The sequence below is a fragment of the Agelaius phoeniceus genome, chromosome 3, assembly GCF_051311805.1.
Source record: "Agelaius phoeniceus isolate bAgePho1 chromosome 3, bAgePho1.hap1, whole genome shotgun sequence".
NCBI classification, from domain to species: domain Eukaryota; kingdom Metazoa; phylum Chordata; class Aves; order Passeriformes; family Icteridae; genus Agelaius; species Agelaius phoeniceus.
Window position 1 is genome coordinate 52,605,336 of NC_135267.1, and position 12,265 is coordinate 52,617,600.

At 37.0% G+C, this 12,265-nt stretch overlaps 1 protein-coding gene across 1 annotated transcript in view; it reads right to left on the minus strand.

Moving 5' to 3' along the window:
• Positions 1-12,265, minus strand: part of LOC143693555 (uncharacterized) — a 114,299-nt gene that overhangs the window by 72,786 nt on the left and 29,248 nt on the right. Inside the window, exons 5-7 of the mRNA XM_077175248.1 lie at positions 4,660-4,692; positions 4,522-4,554; positions 3,276-3,302 (exon numbers count right to left, since the gene is read on the minus strand). Coding sequence (XP_077031363.1) covers positions 3,276-3,302; positions 4,522-4,554; positions 4,660-4,669 — 70 coding nt within the window. The 5' untranslated portion in view covers positions 4,670-4,692. The remainder of the gene's footprint in view (positions 1-3,275; positions 3,303-4,521; positions 4,555-4,659; positions 4,693-12,265) is intronic.

The window sequence follows — 12,265 nt, forward strand, 5'->3', positions numbered from 1 at the left end:
ACTCATTTCAAAATATATTTTTAGCACTGAAACTGCAGAAGCAGCTCTTATGAGAGTTAATTGAGCTATTGAGAACTGTTGTTTTCTTCAAAGCATTTTTATCCTTTTTAGCTGAAATGAAAGCAGTTTTGGGTTGTGAAATTTCTGTAAAATTTTTCACCTGCTCATATCACATAAATACTTTTATTACATTTTAATGGAATAAAAGTATTTTTTCTGGATATTGAACTGCAGGTTAGAAGAGCAATACAGCTTTCTGAGAAAATCAGGTGTTTAGTCATCAAATGTATGTAGTGGTGGTAGACTATGAGTGTGGTTATCATGAAGGAACCATACATCCTTGAGAAACATTGAGGCTGCTCTAACAACCAGTTATATAGATATATTAGCAATGCATTCAGTAATGCAACACCACTTCCATGAGGGAGTGAGTGCTTGTAAAGAACTTGCTGAGACAGAACAGAGCTTCAGTAACTTTTGGGAACTGCCAACTATCATCACATAGACATGGCAGAGCACTATCTGGGAGGACAAACAAGACATTCTGTTATTCCCTTTGCTTTTTCAGAAGAGAAGCATGAGCTACTTTGGTGATGCTGAGAGGTCTTTTACCATGAAGGTAAGAGCTGTCATTTTGAAAGTCTCCATAAACAGGAGGCCCATCCATGTAGAGTCAGTGTTTGGAATAAGATTCAGAAGGTCTGGTTATCTCTGTTTCTCTCAGAACAGAGACAATTTTTCTGAGTAGGTCAAGATGTCATCCCTTCCACTGGGCATTTTTAAAGTTCTTGTCACTTCTGAATGGCAGCCTGAAAGATTATCTCCTTGTGAAAAATGATTCTGTTCCAACTATTCCCAGTTTGAAAAGCTGATCTTTTAGCCATATGACCTAGGTAATATGATTGTTGTAATGTATTATACTTTTCTCTGTAGAATGGCAGGCATTAAAAAAAACCAATGAAATAAAACCCCCCTATCCCAAACCAACCCCCCAAAAAAAACTCCTGCATGAAACAATACAAAATAAAATGAAGGTAAAATCAGGAATTCATCAGGGATCTATATTTTCAGTAAAATATAGTTTCAAAGAATAGATTAAATAAATGGAGTAATACTCCCACATATATTTTGTCATTTCTCAGCAAAATTCTTAACAATTTGGCATAATATAGATCAAATGGGCAATTTACTTTGTAATTGTTTCTCTGATTCCATCATAATCTCTTAGGAAACAAATGAGAGGCAATTCAGCAGATATTGTTTTATGCTGAGAATGGCCAGGAGAGCAATTCATCAGTCAAATATTTGTGCAGTCTCAATAGTTGTAGGCTATAATCAAATTTGTCAGAATATTTTTATCCCAAAAGAGACAGGTTGCATAACTAGCATCCACATCAAAAATATGCATTCTAAAATGTCACTGATTTTAAAGCTATTTTGAGATATTTGCTCAGTGTGATGGAAGACTGAAAGAAATCATTCCCACTGGAAACAAAAAACATTTCACTCACTGAACCCCGAGGCCAGAGGCTCCTCATTGTAGCATCACAAAAATCAAGAAATCATTAACCTAAGAAGTGTATGTTATGGTTTAGGAACTGTTCTGTTATATGGAGAAATGAAAAAAATTCATGCTGTAGTAGCTTGTGAAAAAATGCAAGAAAGCTCCATGTGAGTTTGATAGTTCATAAAAAGTACAAGCTGGTGGGAATGGCCCAGACCTCCTTCTATGCCAGCAGATTAATTTTCTTTAATTACCAAAGAAGAGAATTTCATCAAAAGCCTTGCTTTTTTCAGAACAGAATTGTTTGCTTTCCATAAATATGCTTAAAAAAATTTACATTTGCCAACACCTACTGAATATTGAAAATTACATTGTGTCCAGAGAGCTGCTAAGTCTCTAAGGACTAACAGCAGAAAAATGAGAAAAAACCAAATAAATAACAACAATGTAGAACAAAGAAATATGGATTTGATATCTATGACTTTCTTCAGACTTAAAGAAAGATTAAACACTACTGATGATTACAATTAAACACTACCAGAATTTGTCTGCATTACAATATAGAAGAAAATAACAGCATTTCTTTGTGATTCTTACTAATTGGGAAAAGGAACAGCTGTAACATTTTCATATAAATAAGATTTTCCCCCTGGAGTACAGGCTGTGTTTGAGTTTCAAAATTAGCAACATAAAGTTAAATTTAGATGACGTGCTAACAAGAAATTTTTAAGAAATCAACAATTTCCCCAGAGCTAAAATCAGCTCATTTTTATTTAATGAAGAATAAAACAATTATTACAATTTCAGGTTCAGTATTAGGTTGATCCTATGGCAAAACTAAGATGGCTGAGGCCAACACTTTCAGTTGTGATACTGTTCTTTTGACAACAGAAATAACAGAATTATTCCTATATTATATAATGGAAACCCACAGTTTCTACGTATCCTTAATTAACTGAACTTCCTAAAACTTTTCTTTCCCCTCATTTGTCTGAAAGAGAATGCTTATAAGAAGTATGGTGGTCATTGACATGAATAAACATGGACTAAGAGTGAAGGACAGCTTGCAACCTGACATTCCACTTTCTGTTTTTGTTCAAGTTACAACTGAGATCTTTAATGTTCTTGAGGGCAATTTGGAGCTAGTAACTTACACTGTACATATGCAAAAACCAGACACTGATATAAAACAATTAAATATTTGCTATATTTGCTCAGGTTGATCTTACATCCTTGATGTTTCTCACCAGTCTCAGTTCCCTGTGCCTTGTGGAAAGGAGGAACCTTTGGAGCAAGCATTGATGCTTTCACACCTCCTACCTTCTGCCATCGACAGTTCATGTATGAAAAGCAGGCAAAACCTGTTACACCAAACCCCCCTGCAAAACTCCCTAGACTCCTTAAAGAAAACAACTGTTCAGTCACTGGGTTTGTCCTGCAGTTAGAATGGCAAAAAGAGAAATATTACTTTGTGTCATGTCTCTGTAGAAGATTGGCTACTTCCCCTTTCTGCCTGTCACAAAAGGCTTGAGTTAGGGTTAGAAACTGAATTTCAGATTGTTGGAGAACTAAAGTTAATCCATGAAAAATTTGAGAAAAAGATGCCTGCTTTGAGATGCTGCAATGAAGACACCATTATAATTTAAAAGGCTGTTTGTTTCAATTAAATCATACTGTTAAAAGTTTTTTTCACAAGCAGTTTTTTTCATTACAGTCAAGTTAACAGCAGCATTCTTCCATTTCAATTTTCAAAACCAAGCAAATTACTCACCTTTTGACTTTGGAGTTTCCACAGCTGCTGTAAAATAAAACATTCACAGAAACAAATTGCATAAATGAATAAAGGAGTTAAAATTGATCCTAACACCTCCTCCCTTTATCAATATGCTGCTTATCTATGCAAAACAGGAGCTCATTTTTTATGTAGACAAAAACTGACACACAAATGTGTTGCTTGTTTAGATAGTCTCATGGCAGATGACTAATTAACCTGCAGATTAAAAGCAGTGGAAAACAAGGCCAATGGATAAGTTATATATGGAGTTTCAATAGCTCTGCTATTTTCAAGTGTGAGGATGAGACAAGGAGTAAAATAGGCTCCAGAATGAGCATATATTAAACATAGCTGGAAGGTCTGCAATAGAAATGGTTTTTTTAACAATTTGCAGAAGCCAGGAATTTTTCCACTTTTTTTTTGTTTGTTTGTTTGTTTGTTTTTTGTTTTTTGTTTTGAGTTTATTGAAACTTCTAGAATTGATACAGAGGAGGATCCAGGTTCGAAACTCTTCCTTTATATAAGTTTTCTCAGTTGTGTTTCTTTACTATTCTTCACAATTGCATTACCTAAATGCAAATTAATTGAACTACCACATTTCTCTTTTTTTTTTTTTTATTATTCACATCTTCATTCTGAAGCACTGTGACAAGTTTTTATGTTATAGAAAAGGACATTCATTTTCCTACAAATTGACTTTCTACTGTAGGTATTTCTTGCTTGGAATTTGTATCTGAGCAAATAGAGTCATCTGATGAATGAGTCATCAAGCTTGGCTGTAAAAGGAGAAAATCTTTATGCTCTCCTAAATTTGGATAAACTAGAGAAGTGGGTTCCACTTGAGAACAAGAGCACCTTGCTGCAACAATAAAGTGCATGGGTGCTTGACATCAAGAAAAAATAAACAGCCTACTTTTTTTTCCTACCATCCACATTCTGAATCTTGTATTTTGTGTTTGTTTTTCTATCCATTTACTGTAACTTTCTTTGAAAAGATAAACCTTCTAAAAGATTAAATAAAGAATTCTTTCCCTCTTGTTCTTCTCGACATTTAATTATATCTCAGTTCCAGAAGACCGAATGGTTGCTCCACATCCATTCAATTGCTTAAGTAACTTTAATTAAACCAGAAAAATTATATTCATGGCTTTATTCTTTTTATCCCTCTACGTAACCCTGTCTCAACTGAAAATCAAGCCAGATAAATGAGACTCTAAAACTTACAGTCTTTTACAAGACTTACCATGGACTTTTGCTTCTTTCTTTGTTGTTTTGCCTGTAAAAGCAAATTTTAAAAAGTATCAAATATTAACTTCTGACAAGAATTAATTTAAAATATTAAAATTGTTTAAAAGTAAGATAAAAAGGAGAGAATATTCACCAGATTCCATTATTTTTTCTTTTTTATGTGGTTCTGGAAAAGAAAAAAAAAAGTAAAATGTACATTTCTCTTCTTGTAATGCTTTGTTTGATTGCTTCAGACAATGATTTTTTCTTGTTACTATTGGCCATTGGATGTGCACATTCTTATGGACTCTCAGTTCAGTGAGTCCTTCCCTGCTATCCAGTGTGTCCTTTATGTTTGTAATCCATCTGTTCAGTGGTTTTTCACACTGGATAAACAGGGTCAGATTAGCTGTTAATAAGGGAGAGCAAAAGATTCATCTTTTATATGGCGCTGAAAGGAAACCATAAAAATGGTGTAGGTAAAAACATCTGCAGTTTTACTCCAGGGTGGTTTAAATGGATCTCTGCAACCCAACTATATGTGCTTGAGGACAACTACATTTTAATGGTAGTTTCTGTCATATCTCTTTCCATGCTGCAAGAATGTGCTTTAACGCCCCCTCACAGAAGGAGCAGGGCAGCCTGCCACAGATACTGACTGAACAACATCTACCAGCCAGCGCTGACATTCACAGTAGCAAAAAAAATAGTTAAGATTTTTCTGTCTGCAGATGCTTTTAAACAGCGTGTGGAAAGGCTGTGCAAGTTTGGATCCACACAGGAACATTTCCTAAATTCAAGACTATCTGAGCTGACTGATCACAAGATAGATCCCAGAATCATCAAATCATAGACTATCCTGAGCTGGAAGGGATATTATTGAGTTCTAACTCAGGATATTCCATGATTCTATGGTTCACAAGGATCATTGTGTCCAGCTCCTGGCTCTCCACAGAATAAGCCCAGCAGTCACACCGTGTGACTGAGAGCATTGTCCACATGTTTCTTGAACTGTGCCAGGCTTGGTGCTGTGACCACTTCCCTGGGGAGCCTGTTCCAGTGCCCAGCCACCCTCTGGGTGAAAAACCTTTTCTTGATACCCAACCTAAACCTCTCCTGATTCAGCTTCAGGCCATGCCCTGAGGTCCTGTCACTGGTCAGCACAAAGAAGAGATCAGTGTCTGCTGATTTTGTTTCCCCTCAGGAGGAAGCTGCAGACAGCAATGTCTGCAGAAGCTGCAGACAGCAATGAGGTCTATCCCCAGTCCCAGCTGTACAAACCAAGTAATTTCATCCACTCCTCATATGACTTCTCCACTAGACACTTAAGTATCTTCACAGGCCTCTGGATGCTCCCTAATAACTTTATACCCTTATATTGTGGTGCTCAAAACTGCACACAGGACTCAAAGTGAACACTTTTAAATACAAGCTCATCGCTTACCAATATCCAATGACTGTATTTTCTCCAGGATTATTATAGGTTGTATTTGTATTAAAGCTGTGATATAGAGTTGAGCAACACTAGTGTTTAAACAGTTTCTACTCTAGAATCAAGATATAAAGTTCCATGTTCAAAGTGGTTCTGAATGTAGCACCCTCACTAAAAGCCTTACAGATGTGACCTATCATTCAATTGAATAAGAAAAAGGAAACAAGACCTGCCAACATAAAATTAAATATACTTTTCAACAACATTAATATGAATAATATTTCCATTAAATATTAATTTGTAATCAATGCTTACACTGACTGCACAGTGAGTAAATAAAAGACATATTTCCTGCAGAGCTATGAAAATAATTAATATTTGAAAGGCCAGATTGATCTTAAACATGAAAGACTCCACAATTGTTGTTTTAAACAAAATATGTCATTACTCCATATTCCCACCCCAATAAAAGCTTATATCGAACAACATTTCAAAGCAACAAGATTAATTGACTGAAATCATGAACGAGTCTTAATATAGTTATGTAAAGAACAGTTTAGTGCATTGATTACCTAACAAATGTTAAAAATATTGTAGGCTCTTTGAAAATATTTTATATGAGAAAAGAAATTTTTGGTAGAAATGATGATGGAGCAGGTTTGTGTCACCAAAAAAAAAGAGTCATGGCTGTGATTTTCCCTGCAATATGAAAAAGTGATGGAAATAGAGAGCAAGCTGGTATTTTATTGCCTGAATAAATGTACTTTCTTGATGGTATCCTACCCTGGGTTGCAATTCTAGTACAGATCAAGGAGGAAAAATATAGCTAAAACTGAGAGGACAAAAGTTTGGGACTCAGTGGTTTGGCCGCCTCAATGCTCTTAATCGTGACAACATCTGCAGCTTTGGTTTTGTGCAGCCTGAGTGCTCTTCAAACTCTCCACTTTCTTGCAGATATTTTAGGACTCGTTCTGGAAATTATAATTTTCACTGGTATTGTGGAGGTTTCTGTTTGATTATTGCTCAGGACAGCTTCATGGAAATGAAAGGAAATGTAATTCTGTCTTTAGTGGTTCTGAGGCAATTATTTTTCTCTCTCATTCTAAGATCCCTCAGCTCTCAGGAGATCAGGGAACAGAATGATCCTAGCAACACTCAAGCAAGTGTTTTTGCAAAGTATATCCATAAAGCTAAATAATCCATTTATTTAGCTTTATTTCACAATTTTCGTTTCCCTAAACTGCAAACATAAGGGAAGGCCTGTAGAGCTTCTTTTGTAATAGTTTTATTTCTAGAGGCATATGAAATAAAATCCTTTTCCATGAGAAAATTTATAAAAATGAATAACAGAGAATTTGATATCAAGCATTTCTGGGAAATCTGACATGATATGAGATTTCAGGTGATTCATGTCCTGATACTTGAATGGAATGAACTGAAAACTTTTATTGCACAAGCCATAAACTGCAGGAAATTTCAGACCTAGATCTTTCCTGTTTGCTAAAAGTTATCATTCCTTGATGTCAATGTCTTATTCTTTACTTTTTTTTGTACTTTCAGTAGTTAATATGACACATGAAATGATATTGCCCACTGTAAACACATCAGACATTTGCCATGGCATTTGTCATTATTTTTATATTTAATCATTTTTGCATGTATATGAGACTGTACAGCATATTTTTATTCAGGGAAGTTTTGCTGGTAATATAGTATTTTTCTACCATGCATGGAATTGAGATTTGATTTAGTTTGACATTTTACCATCTTTATTTGCTCTGATGCTTTAAACAAATGGCTTTTATTTTTTATGAAAACTGGCAAAGTTATGTATAAAATGCTCATAAAACCATACAAATGTGTTTTTTGCTTCATTACTAGTGACATACTCCTAGGCAATTCAGAGTAAGTGGGAGAGAGAAGAAAACCTGAACCTGTCTCTGTAGCTCTTCCCTAAGCCACATTATTCACTAAAGGAAAAACAGTGCTGAAAAGCATCTAGGCTGGCAAATTTGCTGAGGTGTATTTTAAGTTTTAGTACCAGAATAAAGTCACAAAGTGTGACCCTCTGCCACCTGACAGGAAAGAACAGGTGATTTCCTGTCATAATTTATATAGGTATGGGATGCATGTATGAGTGTTTCTGTGAACCTGTTATTTCTTAATTCAGATAAAGCATTCATGTCCAAGAATGGGTCAAGAAAACAAAAATTGTATTGGGAATGACACAGATTGGAAAAGCCTAAATAAATGGCATTTCAAGTGGATATGAAAAAAATATGCTGTTGTGTGGGATACACCACATGTTAATTAGCCAACACCATTTTGTTTGCACTCAGTAGCTGAATAAAAATGGTGCTTTCTGTAGTTTTGTTTATCTTTTACCGCAAATATTTCAGTGAAGCCTGTTGTCATATTCTATGCAGTGTCTTAGATACCTAAATCTTTAGCAGAAAGTTAGCTTGGTCTTTTGGTTTTGTAATCGAGGTTTTATACACTATGCATAAAACTTCTTGGAACTTCATATCATGTTGGTTAATTAAAACCAAATAAGACAGAGTGGTAAAGCTCTCCAAGCTATCCTGTCATTAAGAATATTACAAACATAAGCATTTAGACAATGAGGAGGTCCCTTTAGTCTCTTCTGCTTTTGGGAATGTTGCAATGTGTGTTTAATCATGTTGTTAGACCTGAGATAATCCACATGATAAAGTCTTGCATCAAATTAGATTTTTCCTGTTCTCCTGCTCCCAAGATGTATGTGTTCTTCTCTATTTCACTGCTATTCTTATTTTCTTCTTCATTGTAGAAAACCTCACCACTGTTTTATGCTTTGATTTATAAAGATCATGAGCTGTACAAATACATTTCTTTCTGGTATAAGAACATACCAAGGAAACCTCTTACATCGTGAAATCATGCAACACATATACTCACTCCTCTATATATGATCATCTGTTGAGGAGGGCAACAGTTTTCCCAATGGATTTTTGTGAAGAAAAGGAAAAAGGAAAGCAGGTGAAAGTTCTCTGTATCAGTATCTTTGTCAGAAATCTACTACCTTGTTGGGAAATATCTGATAAAAATTTGATGCAAAGAAAAACAAAAAAAGCCTGCATGAAATGCAACTGAATTTAGTTCCATCTATTTGGTCTGAGGCTTTTCATCACAGGCAGAAAGCAATGGCATCAAAACTGTCCATTATAAATTGTAGATGTAATATAAGCACATATATTATAGAAAAGTCTATTCCACACCACTGCTCCCCTGCAAATCAAGTGGCATTTTCATAATGATCACAGTGAAATGGATGAGGCCCATTTATTCCCATTCATGCAAAGTGAAGTTGGTACCACTTCCAAAACATTAATGCCTGGAAAGATAAATACATCTGTAGGGTATGTGATAGTCTGGATTCAACAAAGCTTAAGCATGCCCTTGAATGCTTTGCTAGGTGACTCTTCTGGTGGATGCAGGAAAGGCTGTGGATGTTGTCTATTTGGACTTCAGCAAGGCCTTTGACACTGTCTCCCACAGCATTCTCCTGGAAAAGCTGGCAGCCGTGGCTTGGACAGGAGCACTCTGTGCTGGGTTAGGAACTGGCTGTATGGCCAGGCCCAGAGAGTGGTGGTGAATGGTGCTGGATCCAGCTGGGGCCAGTCACCAGTGGTGTCCCCCAGGGGTCTGTGCCGGGGCCAGCTCTGTTCAATATTTTTATTGACAACATGGATGAGGGGATTCAGCCTTTCATTGGTAAATCTGCAGACTACACTAAGCTGGGAGCGTGTGCTGAGTTGTTGGAAGGTAGGAGGGCTCTGCAGAGAGACCTGGAATGGTTGGATGGATGGGCAGAGTCCAATAAGATGAAGTTTAATAAGTCCAAGTGCTGAGTCCTGCATTTTGGCCACAATAAACCCCTGCAATGTCATAGGCTGGGCAGTGGCTGGACAGTGCCCAGGCAGAAAGGGACCTGGGGGTACTGGTGACAGCCGGCTGAACATGAGCCAGCAGTGTGCTCTGGGGGCCAAGAAGGCCAATGGGTCCTGGTCTGTTTCAGGAATAGTGTGGCCAGCAGGACCATATTAGAGGATGGAGGGATTAGAGGGAGGTCATTCTCCCCCTGTACTTGGCACTGGTGAGGCCACACCTTGAGTGCTGTGTCCAGTTCTGGGCCCCTCAGTTTGGGAAGGAAGTTGAGATGCTTGAGCACGTCCAGAGGAGACAACGAGACTGGTGAGGAGCTTGGGACACAAGGGCTGTGAGGAACATTGAGGGAGCTGGGGGTGGTTAGCCTGGAGAAAAGGAGACTCAGGGGTGACCTTATCACTCTCTACAACTCCCTGAAAGGTGGCTGTGGTCAGTGGGGGTTGGTCTCTTTCTCCAGGCAGCAGTTGACAGAACCAGAGAACACATTCTTGAGCTGTGCCAAGGGAAATATAGGTTGGATATTACGAAAAAGTTTTTATGGAAGGACTGATAAAGCAGTGGAATGGTCTGCCAGGGGAGGTGGTAGAGTCACCATCCCTGGACGTGTTTAAAAAAATATTGGATGTGGCACTCAGTGCCACGGTCTAGTTGAGGTGCTAGGGGATGGGTTGGATTTGATGATCTTGAAGGTCTCTTCCAACTTAGTCATTCTGTGAATTCTGTGATTCTGTGAACTCAAGATGGAGTTAAAGATATGTTAAATCCTTGTTGAAATTGGGCCAAATTCTAGCCAAAAGTGTACTCAAATAATTAAACAAGTTCAGGGCTATGAAAGTTTGCCAGCCTCAGAAAACAGAGCACCTTAAAATGTCTTTTCTGTAAAGAATGGACACTTCTAGAATCCTTTTAGCTCTGATTTTTTAATTGCACTTTATTTGACCCTCTTTTATTGATATTATTGTTACTTTGATGTTTGAATAAAAATAGTTTTTATAGTTAACTTGCTCCCCCTGCCTTGCTCTTAAAGTAGTGCTGTCTTTGTGTTAGCAATATAAAAGTACTTTGATGTATAGCAAATACTTGGTGACAAAAAAAGAAACAAGACTGCATTTACAGTACCGGTGTCTTCACACACATTGTGATCTGAAAGGAAGTACTGAAAATTGTATTAACTCCATATTATCCTGAAACAGAGAATACTCTAAGGAAAGTATAAGTGCAAAATAATGTGCCAAGCTATGAGACTGGGAATCTCAAATTCCTAGCAAAAGCAGAAAAAAATATCATGGATTTTAGGCCATTTACTCAAAAGCATTTTAAAAAATTGTTGAATTAAAACTGGGTTTCAGATTAGAAAGCCTAGTGTAAAATAAGCTATTTCATGCTCTATTTAAATAAATCCTACGTCTAAAGAATTCATGGTTGTAAGGTAAAATCTTCTAACATCAGAAAATTCTTCCCCTTACAGGGCATCATCTATTGTGACATAAGTACAGAATTCATTTTTCCTTTCCTATTCAGAGTCAGATAATGGCTCAGCTTACATAATCCTGTGGACAATTTAAGACATCATGCTCTGTAATATTTTCTCAGACTTCAACTGGGATGAAAATGTCAGTGGGTTAAAATGATTTGTGGAATACATCTCCATCCACACAATAGATTCCTGCAGATATTAAGTGGCTGAGTGATGGACTACTGCACCAGCAGCAAGGTTTTAGCTGCTGAGGGCACAGTGCATTCCTGGCAGACCAGGAGCAGAGGCTTCAATAAATTCCTGGCAGACCAGCTCTGAGGCTTCAATAAAGCCTAGTGGAAGCACCCAAGGACAAACAGTTGAGGACCAAGACCCAGTTTCTCCTGTCCTTTGGCATATTGTAGATAATCTCCATCAACTGTGCAAAAATAGGCAAGCATGGAACCATCCCATTGAAACCAGAAAGAAAATTACTAAGTCAGAGAAGATATGCTATTTTACTTCCCAAAAAGCTAAGGTGGGACAGAGAAGATTATGCTAAAATGGACTGAAAAGAAAGCTTTGGTGATTCAGAAGGACTGCAGAATGATCCTGGATCTAAATCCAAAGACCCTGAGCAGCAGTATTAATACAGGTAGGGCTTCATTATTTTGTTTGCTGCTGCAGAAACACCTGCTATCTGAGTGAAGATTTTTTTGTACAGAAATAAACTGCAAAGCTTGTCCTTCTGCATTCAATAAGTTATCTCTAACATTTGTAACCAAAAAGATCAACTGTAAACCCGGAATATAAACCCTGAGAATGGTTGTGCTTATGTTCTGAAAAAGACTGGGAGGGTTAACTTCAGGAAACAGAAAATTGAACTGTCTACTCCAGCTACCAGAATAATTTTCTTGGTAACATCAGTACGACAGAAATACATGC